A 14,322-nucleotide genomic window follows, 5' to 3' on the forward strand; every position below is an offset into this window, starting at 1 on the left:
GCTTGCCCCCAAGCCTTGTGGTCTTGAGTTCGATCCCTGGGATCCACATATTGGAAGTGGACCCAATCACCGTGAACTGTCCTCTAGCTTTGATGGGTGTACACCCACCCCCTAGTAAAGTAAATAAATGCAATTTTTAAAAGTGTAAAATGTTGCCGGGTGGTGGTGGTGCACGCCTTTAATCCCAGCACTTAGGAGGCAGAGGCAGTCGGATTTCTGAGTTCAAGGCCAGCCTGGTCTACAGAGCGAGTTCCAGGACAGCCAGGGCTACACAGAGAAACCCTGTCTCGAAAAAAACAAAAAAACAAAAAAACAAAACAAAACAAAAAGTGTAAAATTTTTCGCTAGACATAATTAGAACAGCTGACAACATGTTAATTTCTTCTATTACATACTAGTTTTATCAATGATTTTTTTTTATTAGCACATCACCGTTATTCAAGAGAACGCCCAAATGCATCGAAAAGCTTAGGGAGGGAATCAGTCTGCAGTTTACCTTCCAAGGAAGGAAGAGGAGAGGGAACACATGCCAGAGTTCTAGTTAAAAGACATAAGGTGAAAAAAAACAAAAAACAAAAACCAAAAACAACAACAACAAAACCCATGAACTCTACCTGGTCCTCGGCCTTCGTGCCGAGATCTGTGTAGCTGGAGGTGGAGGAAGGCGCAGGCAAGAAAGAGACATCTCCGAAGACTCTAGAACGCCAGGGCAGCCAGTCACAACAGGACAGACCAGACAGCAAGCTCAAGGCCTAGGGCGCTCAGTTCTCCTCTGTTCAGCTCTCGGCGCCTTCACGGATGCGCGCCCGGATGCGGATTGGCTCCTTTTTAAGGGATGTGGCTGGGCCTGAGTCAGTGCAGACTGCAGGTGTGAGGACCCCTGCAGGTGCCTCTGTACTGAAACAGGCCGCCAGAGCTCTTAAGAAGTCGGATGATTGGCCTTGGCCCTCGTCTGCCGGCTACTGATTATCGGAGGACATTTTTGCGTATATCTTTTTCCATTAAGTGCTTTTTTATTTTGTACTAGGGCTTCATGGACACGAGACAAGGACTCCACTACTGAGCTACAAGCTCCAGCTGTCTTGTATTAAGCGCCCTTTTGTTTATATTTACTTGTGTTGTTCCACGCAGCCCAGAGTCCGAATTGTGTGCCTTCCCTACAGGATGGGTTGGGCCTTGGCCTTGGATGGTGTTTCTCCACGCAGTAATGCTGCACCCTCCTTCCCCAGTGTCCGGCAGGGGCCTCGGGAGACCCCTGAGCAGTCAGACTTATACAGTTTTACTCTTTCCCAAGGTCTTTAGAAAAACGTATTATCTTTTAGCCGGACAGTGGCGGCGCACGTCTTTCATCCCAGCACTCCAGAGGCAGAGGCAGGGGGATTTCTGAGTTCGAGGCCAGCCTGGTCTACAGAGTGAGTTCCAGGACAGCCAAGGCTACAAAGTGAGACCCTGTCTTAAGAACAACAACAAACAAACATATTATCTTCCAAAGTTAAGGTCTATGGCAAGGCACTGCTATTAGTGGGTCTTCAGCAGGGCAGGAGAAACCTCAGCCAACACCAGGTGGCCACACCCTCAGAGTTGTCTCTCAGCTTTCTTATGATCATCAATTAGCTGGAAATCTCAGGGACAGTGACAGCCTTAGAAGCGAGCCGATCAAAGACCAGGAGGAGACAGTCAGCAGGCACTGGGGTCGTGTTCCAGCGCATACAAGGTATGTCACCTCTCACTGGGTTTGATTTGCTGTTGAAGTCTCACCCGTACAGTGCTACTGTTTGACTAGTATGCACTGTATACATCTCCCCACGTGTGGGAGGGCTTCACGGACAAACTGGAGAGCCACTAAGCCTGTTGCAATTCAGTTGACTCTGGGAGTTCTTTCCACCCAGGCTGACAAGGACAACTGCTTCTCATTGTCTAGCCTGGCCTGACTCATGGGGGTGTTGGGGGGGTAGGTACTCAGTAGATCTCTGAATTATTTAAAGGGCTCTGCACATCCTGCAATCTTAGTCTCTCCTCACCTGTACACCAGAAAACTATTTTTTGCCTGCATTGGCTCTGTCATTGAAAGAGAAAGCCTGTGGTCTGTGTCTGGAGAGAAATCCTAAGGTCCCGAAAGGGGACTGGATAGGAATCCAGGTGTGTTGCACTTAAGGACTCAGGGAGAAGGTTTCTCTCTCCATGTATATGTTAACGCTCCCCTGCCGTGTGGGATTCTGTAGTGAAAGGGGTGGGGGTTGGGGGGAAGGACAGCTGCCTGTTTCAGTTGGGTCGACACAGGGCAGGCAGTGCAGGGGAGAGAACAAGGGGTTCTTAGAAAGATGGTAGCAACCACACAGATCTCCTGTTGTTGGCAGAGAGAAATGTCTTCAGATGAGTGGTCAGGAGCTGAGGATGAAGGCCAGCTGTCCCGACTCCTCAGGAAATCGAGAGACTCCCCCTTCGTCCCCGTGGGTAAGTGTGTGCCTTGATGGTTGTAGGAAAATCCCTATGGGAAAGAACTCAGTGTCCCACTCACTCCCACCCCCATGTGCATTCTCTGGTTCTGTGAAGCTCCCCCTCCCCCCACACCCAGTTGCAGGGACTTCCTAGTTCAGACACTGGTGGATTTTAGCTATCTTTTTATTCAGTTTTACACGTTCCATCAGGAGCCCACCTACCTTTTTTACATTTACTTGTTCTGGTGGCAGTGGTCACACGCACTCCACAGCATGCTGGTGGAGGTCTGAGGACAACTCTTGGGAACTGGTTTTCTTCCTCTTCTACCATGTGGGTTCTGGTGATTGAAACTAGGTCATCAGCCTTGGCAGCAAGCACCTTTGCCTACCGAGCCATCTCACCATCCCTAAAGTATATCTGAAATTAGTTCCCAGTCACTCAGAATCTGCTTAATGGACTCATGGGCTTCTGACTGAGGACTGGAGCAGCAGTTAAGCATTCTGAGAGTCAGCTAGAACTGTCTGTCTGCTCTGTGCATCACGTGTCTTAGTGTTATAGATTTTTCCTTCCTTGCTGTCAGGTATAATGGAAAACTTTTACTTCTTGAGGGATGGGATGTAGCTCAGTTGGTAGAGTTAGCCAAGCATGTACAGAGTGGTAGGTTCAAGTCTCCATATAGAATAAACCAGGGCTGGAGAGATGGCTCAGCCGTTAAAGGCTAGGCTCACAACCAAAAATTAGAATAAACCAGTGTGGCGGACCACGCCTGTAAACCCAGCACCCAGGAAGATCCAAGCCTCAAGGTCATCGTGCAGAGTAAACTCAAGGCCAGCATGAGCTAGTCACGTAAGATCCTACCTCCAAGAGGGAAACAAGAGAAGATCAACCAAGCCCCTTGGTAATGAGCAGATGAGCCGCTGTGTCTGTTACACATCAAGCCAGTGTTCCCGGAGAACCAGTGATTAAGGCAGAGAGATGAAAGTGTCCCTTTCTGCTAAACTCAATTACTGGAGAAGCAGGAGGGTGCAGTGAGTTCCATCTCCAAAGGGACAGAGGGACCGTCGCAGTGAGCACAGGACCGGGATGTGGCCAAGGAAAGAGACTCGGGTTTTTGTTAGAAAGCAAGAATAAAGTTTGTATGTATTGTTGAAGTTTTGTAATTTAAACAATACTTGCAGGTTACTGTGCCACAGGACAGACTGTCTCATACAGATAAGTTACAAAATACTTTTACTGTGATCTGAACCCACTTCCATTATCACAAACATGATTTATTGTGTTAGGACTCAGAACAACTGTGCTTGTCTGGCATACCTTAAGGCCCCAGGGCTCAATCCAGAGCACTGTTGGATAAATAAAAATAAATCTGTGACTCTTCTTGTTTATTTTTTCTCTTTGAGACAGGGTCTCTCCATGTAGCCTTGGCTGACCTGGAACTCACTGTGTAGACCAGGCTGGCCTCAGATGCAGAGATTTCTCTTTCTGACAGTTTTGTAGGTGAACAGTGTGCAGGCCTTTTGGTCAGGCCTTTTAGAGTTCTTAAGTTTTCCTAAGACAGGGCACAATCATGAACACTTTTGTGTTCTGTACAGCCTGTACTTTTGCTTATTTTCTTGGAATATATACCAAGAGTAGAGTTACCAGTTCAGGAAGCATGAGCAGTTTAAGATCATTATATATTTTTTAAGTTAAAACTATATATAGAAAGTTAAAAACCCTTATTTGTGTGTGTAGATGTGAGTGTGTATATACCTGTGTGTGACTGTGTGTGCACATGTAACAGTAAGTGCAGGAGACAGCCAGCAGGGCTGTCTGACTGTGTGTGGCTGTGTGTGACTGTGTGTGCACGTGTAACAGCAAGTGCAGGAGACAGCCAGAAGGGCTGTCTGACTGTGTGTGACTGTGTGTGACTGTGTGTGACTGTGTGTGACTGTGTGTGACTGTGTGTGCACGTGTAACAGCAAGTGCAGGAGACAGCCAGCAGGGCTGTCAGAGTGTGTGTGACTGTGTGTGACTGTGTGTGCACGTGTAACAGCAGGTGCAGGAGACAGCCAGCAGGGCTGTCTGACTGTTGTGACTGTGTGTGACTGTGTGTGACTGTGTGTGCACGTGTAACAACAGGTGCAGGAGACAGCCAGCAGGGCTGTCTGACTGTGTGTGACTGTGTGTGACTGTGTGTGACTGTGTGTGACTGTGTGTGACTGTGTGTGACTGTGTGTGCACGTGTAACAGCAAGTGCAGGAGACAGCCAGCAGGGCTGTCTGACTGTGTGTGACTGTGTGTGACTGTGTGTGCACGTGTAACAGCAAGTGCAGGAGACAGCCAGCAGGGCTGTCAGAGTGTGTGTGACTGTGTGTGACTGTGTGTGCACGTGTAACAGCAGGTGCAGTAGACGGCAGAAAGGCTATCTGAGGCCCTGCAGCTGGAGTCTCAGCCGGTCATCAGCTGCCTCACCTGGCTACAGGAACCAAGCTGGTTCTCTGGGAGAGCAGCATATGCTCTTAACTGCTGAGCCAGCTCTCTGCTTCACTTAAATCTTATTTAGTGTGTGTGTGTGTGGGGGGGGGAATTTGGAGGGAGCATGTGAAGAGGTCATAAGACGTTTGTTTTCCACCTGGCTGCAGACTCTCACAGCGAAGGTTATTACTGCTGAGCCATCTCACTGGCCCTGTCATCATTATCTTACTGGCTTGCTTATCGCCATCTGCACATCTTTTACACTAGCCATCTTGCTCAGCTGTACTTACTAACATGCCTATAAATATACACACAATTGTGTTCATCGCTCTGGTTCTTGCTCCAGCTTGCAGAATAGACCATGAAAGATGAGATATCATCGATCCCTAGAAACACCAATCCCAATATTGTTTCTCATCCCACATAAAAATTAGCTGAATTCTTTGAACTGTGAACAAACACAGAGAACCTGCAGTTTAAGGGGGGTGGAATCCATTTATAGGTATTACAAAGAAAATAAACACTTAGGTATAAATTTAATGAATTTATATTGACAATTACAAAATGCTAATGAAGTAAATCAGATGACCTGAATGGATATACTACTTATGTTTATTGATTAGTAATTAGTAACATATATGTGTATACATATATATCCAAACACTATATATATATGTATATATATATATGTGTGTGTGTGTGTGTGTGTGTGTGTGTGTATACATGTATATATATGTGTGTGTGTGTGTGAGAAATAAGGTTAAAGGGAAAGGGGCATTGATGCTGTTAGACTGCTTCCTGCTGATTCCTTGGGGGCAGTGTTGATCATCACTATCAGAATATCTTCAATTTCCTCCCTGTCTGTTCAAGCTGGCCTCTAACTCCTTGATCCCCCTGCTTCAACCTCCCGAGTGTTGGAATACAGGAAAGTACACTGTGTTCCGTTCTGGGTTTTTCCTGTTTGTTTAAGATAAGATGGATGAAGGCACCATGTCCTCTAGCTTCCGTAACCCAGACTCTGTGGCTGCTGGCGGAGGGACATGTAAATCAGAAGGACAATCAAAGAACCCCAAAGGAGAACAACACTGTTTTTTTTTGTTGTTTTTGTTTTTCCTGAGACAGGGTTTCTCTGTGTAGCCCTGGCTGTCCTGGAACTCACTCTGTAGACCAGGCTGGCCTACAACACTGTTTTAAAAAAAGATTTTTACTTAAATATTCTTAGGTATATTTTTAAATTTTATATGTATGGGCATTTCAGTATGTATGTATGTATGTATGTATGTATGTATGTGTATGTATATGCACCATGTGTGTTCATGGTGCCTTTGGAGGTCACAAAAGGGTGTTGGAGCCTCTGGAACTAAGTTACAGGTTTGAGCCATCATGTGGGTGCTGGGAACTGAACCCAAATCCTCTGAAAGACCAGTGAGTGCTCTTAACCCTGGAGCCATCTCTTCAGCTCCCAGTGCTTCTTTTAAAAGTTCTATTTCTAATAACGTGTGTAGAGTCTGTTCTTTGGCAGGTTCATATATGTATAGTGTGCATTGTGTTCACTAGATTCCTTCCGATCTCCCCACTCATTCCCCCTTTTCCCCACAAAGTCCTCTTCCCACATTCACAACTGCTACTGTAGTTTACAAAACATCCCACTCATTACTCCTTCTCCCCACAAAATCCTCTTTCCACACTCACGACTGCTACTGTACTTTACAAAACATTTTTATATTCTAAATTATTTAGTGTAGGTATGTTGATACCACTGCACCTATGTGAAGGCCAGACACAACATGCAAGAACTCCTTCCCTGCTTCCATCTGGGCCCTGATAATGCAACTCAGCTGTGGTGGCAAGTGCCTCTCCTTTACCCCGAGGCTTGTTTGTTTTCTGGGTTTTTTTTTTTTTGTTTGTTTGTTTTTAATTTTTTTTTATTTTTAAAGATGTTATTTATTTATTTATTTATTTATTTATTTATTTATTTTAAGTGAGTACATTGTAGCTGCTTTCAGACATCCCAGAAGAGGGCATCAGATCTTATTACAGATGGTTGGGAGCCACCATGTGGTTGCTGGGATTTGAACTCAGGACCTCTGGAAAAGCAGTCAGTGCTCTTAACTGCTGAGCCATCTCTCCAGCCCTGGAGGTTTTTTGTTTTTTGTTTTAATTACACTTATTTGTGTGTGTGTGTGTGTGTGTGTGTGTGTGTGTGTGTGCGTGTGCATATGTTCACATGTGTTACACTTGTAGGCGCACGCATGCAACAGCACATGTCAGGAGTCAGGTCTCTCCTTCTACCGTGTGTGTCTGAGGGCCTGAACTCAGGTTGGGCACATGACGTTACCTGCTGAGCCTTCTCTTTAACTCCCTTGTTTTGTTTTGAGTTCCACTGAGTTTAGTCAGGATCATCTGTGTGGCCGTGGGTTTGGAGCTAACCACTTAACCCTGTGGGCTCCGCAGTAGAAGACCCATACGTTCTATAGTCAAGTGCCTCCCCTTCTCCTGTTGCTGCAGTTTCCTGTCCTTGCCAGGCCACTGTCCACTTTAGCTTTCTCCATGCCATGAATCTGCTCTTCTGGCTCCTCCTTCTTCTTCCTCTTCCTCTTCTCCTCCTCCTCCTTCTTCCTCCTCTTCCTCTTCCTCTTCTCCTCCTCCTCTTCCTCTTCCTCTTCTCCTCCTCCTCCTTCTTCCTCCTCTTCCTCTTCTTTTCCTCCTCTTCCTCTTCCTCTTCTCCTCCTCCTCCTTCTTCCTCTTCCTCTTCTTCAGAATTTTTGCTTTCTCATTTAACTCTCACCCATCTAGAGTAAGTGTGTGTGTGTGATATACAAATTCAAGGTCGCTCTCCAAACCAATAACTTATACAATTGATAGCAAATAATTATTCCTTTACCTGTTACACAGCTGTTTTGATCTATTGTGGGTTAAATTCTCCTAGTTTTTAAAATCTCTTAAGACCTAGAGTCTTGCCCATTCTGTCTGTTCTTTGTTGGGGTGCGTACACAGGTTGTCACAGCACGCGGCAGTCTCACACCCTTTGATACAGAGATAGAGAAAGAAGGGTTTGAGTCTCTGGAGACTCACAGCTCTTCCCAGAGCCACACACTTCCTGCTCACAAACTCAGGTGTTTTCAATTCATACTAAAGTTTTACACTGTCTCTCTAAGACAGGGACATTTATATAATCTTTCGTGGTCTTAAACTTGCAGCAATCCCCCTGTTTCTGCTTCTCAAAGCTGGGATTACAGGTGTCTGCCATGATACTCATCTCTGTCTCCCCCTTTAAAAAGTCTTTTTAAAAAACGATTAATCGATTTATCCTATGTATGTGAGTACACTGTCGCTGTCTTCAGACACACCAGAAGAGGGCATCAGATCTCATTACAGATGGTTGTGAGCCACCACGTGGTTACTAGGAATCAAACTCAGGACCTCTGGAAGATCAGTCAGTGCTCTTAACTGCTGAGCCATCTCTCCAGTGCCCTCCACCCCTTTTATATTTTGGTTTTTCAAGACAGAGTTTCTCTGTGTAGCCCTGGCTGTCCTGGAACTCACTCTGTAGACCAGGCTGGCCTCGAACTCAGAAATCCGCTTGCCTCTGCTTCCCAAGTGCTGGGATTAAAGGCATGTGTTATCACTGCCCGGCAGGTCTTTTTATCTTATTAAAGGTTTGGAGTAGATTTTATTTTCAAATGTTTTGTTTGTTTGTTTGTTTTGCTTTTAAATATTATACACACATACACACACACACACACACACACACATATATATGAAGACACAGTAGCTGTCTTCAGACACACCAGATGAGAGCATCAGATCCCATTACAGATGATGATCCACCATGGGGTGCTGAGAATTGAACTCAGGACCTTTGGAAGAGCAGTCAGTACTCTTTACCACTGAGTTATCTCTCTAGCCTGTATTACATCTTTGAAAGCCTCCCTGGGTTGGGCAGAGGCATAAATAAAATGAGAATAAGTATCCACACATACGTGAACAGTGGCTAAGTTTCTAAACAACAAGACATGTGAAATACCTATCTGCATAAATCTCAAGGATGCAGGCCCATTGGGGAACATGGATGAGGATTGGGGAACGTGCACATCACGCAGTTCCACAGGGTTTTCAGGGCAGCTTCCCAGAGTCAAGCAGTGATTTGAGGAGGTAATGCATGGCTCTGCTGAGCTGCCTCCATAGGAAAAGCCACAGATTTTGTCAAGGAATCAGACTTATCCTAACCTTCATGCACAGGACCAGGACACACAGAATGTGTCTCATGAAGAAAGGCAACTTCTAGGTTGAGGTGTGACTTGTAACTCTAGAAGTGGGGCTAGAAAACAGGGGGACACAGAGTCAATGGAGAGATGATCTCTGGCCTTGTGACTCTCTCCCTGTTCTGGGGGTCAGAAGCTGATGGCCTCTTTAACTTTCTCTTGTGTGGTTAACTTTTTCTATTCTGTGGTTATAAGCTGCTGGTTTCTGGTGATTAATTCTTGCTGATAGCAGCAGGGGATTAAGAAAAGAGGTTAGTTGCTTGGGCCATTTTCTCTCTGACTAGCAGGGCCTTTACTAATCAGGTGAGAGGCTCAGGGCCTGTTAACACTTTGTGCAAGAAAGGAAAAGAGTCAGGCACGCAGAGAAGAAACAAACAAACAAACAACTTACCTCAGGTAAGACCCTTACAACAGGATAACAGATCACATCATTTTCTAAATACTTTCATTCCATAAGTTCATAGTAAGTTTAAGGCAATAGTCCATGTCATAAGACTTAAGAGGTTACATCAGAATTGTTTACATGTTTTTCCATTTGGCAACTAAACATTATCTTTTTCTAGCTCCATAAGTTCATTATAAGTTTAAAGCAATAATTTTAATGTCATAAGTTAGCACAGTTTTGTTAAGAGACAAACCGCCTGCCTTGTGTCTCATTATTTTGAAGTCTTGATAGATAGACTAGCCCATCATTATTTTCTGTCCTTGCCCCTACAGTAAATTGCCCATTCCCAGTTTCTGACTTTCAGTTACCAGAGAGTGGCCTCGCTCCTAGCCTAGGAGGAATGTTTTCCTTAATCCTAAATTTGTTCCAAGCCTGCTTTCTTTTTCTAGTGCAATTGGCTCGTGACCCATGAAGGTTTACAGAGCTCTATCTGCAGCTCCTATTCTATAAAGGACTTGAAATTACTTGTACCAATTTAGGAATTACAAAGCCATCAATTCCTCTACATGGCATCACTACATGAAAGCCCATCTTCATATTGATTCTGCAGGAGATCACCCAATAGAGTAGGCTGATGCCCAGAATCATTAGGCTCTGTAGTGGTGGCAGGGAAGGCCTCTCAGCAGAGAGAAGCCGACCTGGGATGAAGTCTGTGAGGACCTGCATCTCAGAGCGCACCCATTGCAGCCAGACAAAATGGTGGGCCATCTCCAGAAAGTCACGGGTTTGGCATGGCCTTTCCTAGATGACTTCTGACATCTCAAAATGCAGATGTTCCAAAATCTAAAACACCCACAACCCTCACTTCTGACCCAAGCATGTTGGATGAGGGTTACTGAATCTACATTTTGTCTGTCTTCTGGGTAATTATTCTTTACACAGTCTTTCATTTGGCTAAGGAGAATTCTTGCCTCTTTTGTTTGTTTGTTTGTTTGTTTTTAAAGATTGATTTATTATACACAGAAGAGGGCACCAGAACTCATTACAGGTGGTTGTGAGCCACCATGTGGTTGCTGGGATTTGAACTCAGGACCTTTGGAAGAACAGTCAGTGCTCTTACCTGCTGAGCCATCTCACCAGCCCTTTTTGTTTGTTTTTTTTTTTGAGACAGGGTTTCTCTGTACAGTCCCAGTTGTCCTGGAACTCACTCTGTAGACCAGGCTGGGATTAAAAGTCTGTGCTACCACTGCCGGGTGAATTCTTGCCTCTTGTTAATTCAATTCATATCTGCTTTAAAAATAGCCCATAAGCAGCCAGGCAGTGGTGGCACACGTCTTTAATCCCAGCACTTGGCAGAGGCAGGTGGATTTCTGAGTTCAAGGCCAGCCTGGTCTACAGAGTGAGTTCTAGGACAGCCAGGGCTATACAGAGAAACCCTGTCTCGGAAACAAAACAAAACAAAAACAAACAAACAAACAAACAAAAAACCAATAAGCTTTGTTGTAGATTTTTAACAAATGGGTTTCTTTTGTTAAATAGATAACTTATCTTTATTTTATCTTCACTGGTGTTTTACCTGCCTGCCTGTCTGTGTGAGGGCATCAGATCCCCTGGAACTGGAGTTACAGATAGGTATGGGCTGCCATGTGGGTGTTGGGAATTGAACCTGGGTCTTCTAGAAGAGCAGCTAGTGTGCTTAACCACTGAGCCATCTCTCCAGCTCCCTAATTCATCTTTAAATCCACAGGCATGGCAGGCTTTGTGGCTGTACTGTCCTATGGTCTTTACAAGCTAAATTCCAGAAGAGAGCAGAAGATGTCCCTTCATCTCATCCATGTGCGGGTTGCTGCCCAAGGATTCGTAGTGGGAGCTGTGACTCTGGGTAAGCTGCCTGCCTCTTAGGGCTGGCTGTCCTCCACAGGTGTGTGTGTGTTGGGGAGGGGGGAGGCGGCGCACGTGCACATGTGCTCAGAGTGTGCATTTTGTTTTACTTATTCTGTAAATTCTTGGTAGATAAATATTAGTTCAAAATGATATGAGATAAGCAGATTCCCCCAGGGGCTGGGGAGATGAGGCAGTTAAGGGCACTGGTACCCATTTGGAAGCTCACACCATCTGTAGCTTTAATTCTGAGAGTTCTGGCGCCATCTTCTGGCTTCTTTGGGTGTCAGGCATACTTGCAGTGCGCATTCACACATTCAGGTGCTCATACACAGAAAATAAAAACAAATCTTTAAGAGAGCAGGCTGATATAGATGAGGCTTCTAGATTTCTTAGTATTTTCACCTGATAAAACCCGACCAAAAAAAAAAAAAAAAAAAAAAAAAAAAAAACCGACAAAACTGCCAGACCTTAAAGGGATGGCGGCCATCTTCTAGGGCAGCAGTTCCCAACCTTCCTAAGGCTGTGACCTTTTGATACAGTTCCTTGTGTTGGGTGACCCTAACCATAACATTCTTTGTTGCTACTTTGTAACTGTAGCTTTGCTACTATTATGAGTTATAAATTTTTGATATGCAGGAAACATGATATGTGAGCCCTGTGAAAGGGTCATTCAGAGGAGTGGAAACCCACAGGTTGAGCACCCCTGCCCTAGGGGAAGGTGCTGGCATAGCTTGGCTCTACACAGCTCCACTAACCGCAGTGGCTGTGCCCCAGCCTGCCTCATGCACAGACCTAGTCCCTCAGGATTTCCTTGGGAGGAGCCTCTTGGAGGCCGGAGATCTAAATGGCCTTTTTACTTTCATCCCAGGTATGAAGCTTTGCCCAGTGGCCAATGTACTTAGCAAGGAAAGATTAATCTTGATTAGAAAGATTAGTTAGAAAGAAAAGATTGGAGGCTTAGTTAGGGTTTCTATTGCTACAATGAAACACCATGACCAAAAGGTAAGCTGGGGAGGAAAGGGTTTACTGGGCTTACACTTCCACATTGTATCCCATCCTTGAAAAAAGTCAGTGCAGGACCTTAATCAGGACAGGAACCTGGAGGCAGGAGCTGATACAGAAGCCATGGAGGGGTGTGCACTGACTTGCTTCTCATGGCTTGCCCAGGGATAATGCCACCCACAGTGGGCGGGGCCCTTCCCCGTCAATCACTAATTAAGAACATGCCCCACAAGTTTGCCGACCTGATCTTCTGGGGGCGTCTCTCCACTGAGGTTTCTTCCTCTCGGGCGACTTTAGCTTGTACCAAGTTGATAAAACTGTCCAGCACAGACCATGTAGGTTTTGGTTGGCTCACTGCATCACCCTGGCTGGCCTGGAGTTTATGGTGACCTTCCTAATGTTGTCTCTCAAGTGCTGGGATTACAGTTACATCACTAGGCCTGGCCTGCAATTTTGAGGTTTGTTTGCTTGAGACAGAAAATCTCTAGGCAGTCTAGGCTGGCCTCAGAAATCACTACTTAGTCCAGGCCAGACTCAAAATAACAATCCTCCTTGGTTCTGAGACTACAGGCAAGTGCCTGGTAAGACAGGACAAGCAGGGACAATTCAGAACTTTCAAACAGGAGCTAGAATACACAGGACAGACTAGACTCCTACAGTGGTTCTGGCTGGCTGTTCTCCTACGGACCTTTATCAAGCTTATGTATTGCATAGGTGGCACTAAACCCTTTAAAATCTTTCTGCTTCATGCTTCCTGGTACAGGGATTATGTGTGCAACGGGGATTATGTGTGTGCTCCATGTCTTGCTCAATAGATTATGCTTAAGTGACTGGATCAATGTGAACTTTCTAACTTGACAATAGGAACTGTCAGTTCAACTCCACCAATGTTTCTGCAGGCCAGCCATCTCATCCAAGCAACTGTAACTAAGCTTCCAGATCAGCCTGCCAGACCTCCAAGGGGATCTTAATCTCACTGCTGCACAAGTGTACTGAGATGGCTTCTGGGTACAGTAACTCTACACAGTACAGCCCAGACAGTCACATTAAAAACATTTATTCAGCCAGGCAGTGGCGCATGCCTTTAATCCCAGCACCTAGGAGGCAGAGGCAGGTGGATCTCTGGGTTCAAAGCCAGCCTAGTCTATAGAGTGAGTTCCAAGACAGCCAGGGCTTCAAAGGGAAAGCCTGTCTCAAAAAACCAAAACCAACCAAATAAAGAAAGAAAACCAAAGTAAACCAAAGCTGCATTGACTCGATGTCGTTATCCAGAGCACAATCAGTCATAGCCCAGTTCTTTTGGACTTTCCCATGAGTGACTGGCTAATTCTTGCCTTTGCAGCAGCAAGGCTCCATTCCCACACACAGTCTGTGCTTCACAGTTCCCAGTGGTAAGGACAGGGGCCCTTCTCTGGCTCTCCTCTCCTCTCATGTCAAACTTTGTTTTCTGCAGCAGCAGGGGGGGGGGCTGCCATGGGTGAGGTGTTTGGTGTTTCTCCTGCTGAGAGAGCAGCTGGTCACTGGTGTCTGGAGTTTGATCAATTACTGGCCTCCACATCACAGGGCCGGTTCCGCTTTAGATTCCTGTCTTTGTGGGTCCCAAATCTGAAGTTATAACTGTTGAAGTTCCCGAAGTTACTGTAGTTCCCCACCTTCAAGCCTGTCTCCTTTGTTACTAAACTATTCCTCCAAAGCCGCACAGCCAAAGTTGTCGTCACCCACAAACCCAACTTCAGGGGCAACTACTTTGGTTTCCAGAGCTGCTTAGGCTACTTAGAGGCAGCCCGTCCTGGCTGTGGCCGGTCACAGGCCTGGCTTCTAAGGGACTCTCATCCACGGCCATGATCATCAAACCCCACAAAAGCAAAGCCCCCTCCCCCCATCCTTACC

The 14,322-nt window shown here is 45.7% G+C and overlaps 1 protein-coding gene across 2 annotated transcripts in view; it reads left to right on the forward strand.

The window, feature by feature from the left end:
* Higd1c (HIG1 hypoxia inducible domain family member 1C) overlaps window positions 1–14,322 on the forward strand; it is a 49,404-nt gene that overhangs the window by 27,473 nt on the left and 7,609 nt on the right. The window contains exons 1-3 of one of the 2 annotated variants that reach the window (XM_031355869.1): window positions 1,568–1,714; window positions 2,358–2,454; window positions 11,294–11,428. In XM_031355869.1, the coding sequence (XP_031211729.1) occupies window positions 2,364–2,454; window positions 11,294–11,428 (226 nt within the window). In that variant the 5' untranslated portion in view covers window positions 1,568–1,714; window positions 2,358–2,363. Of the gene's footprint in view, window positions 1–1,567; window positions 1,715–2,357; window positions 2,455–11,293; window positions 11,429–14,322 lie in introns of those variants that run through there. The other variant, XM_031355860.1, reaches the window with a different exon arrangement.

Source organism: Mastomys coucha, unplaced genomic scaffold, assembly GCF_008632895.1.
Source record: "Mastomys coucha isolate ucsf_1 unplaced genomic scaffold, UCSF_Mcou_1 pScaffold11, whole genome shotgun sequence".
In the NCBI taxonomy this organism is placed as follows: domain Eukaryota; kingdom Metazoa; phylum Chordata; class Mammalia; order Rodentia; family Muridae; genus Mastomys; species Mastomys coucha.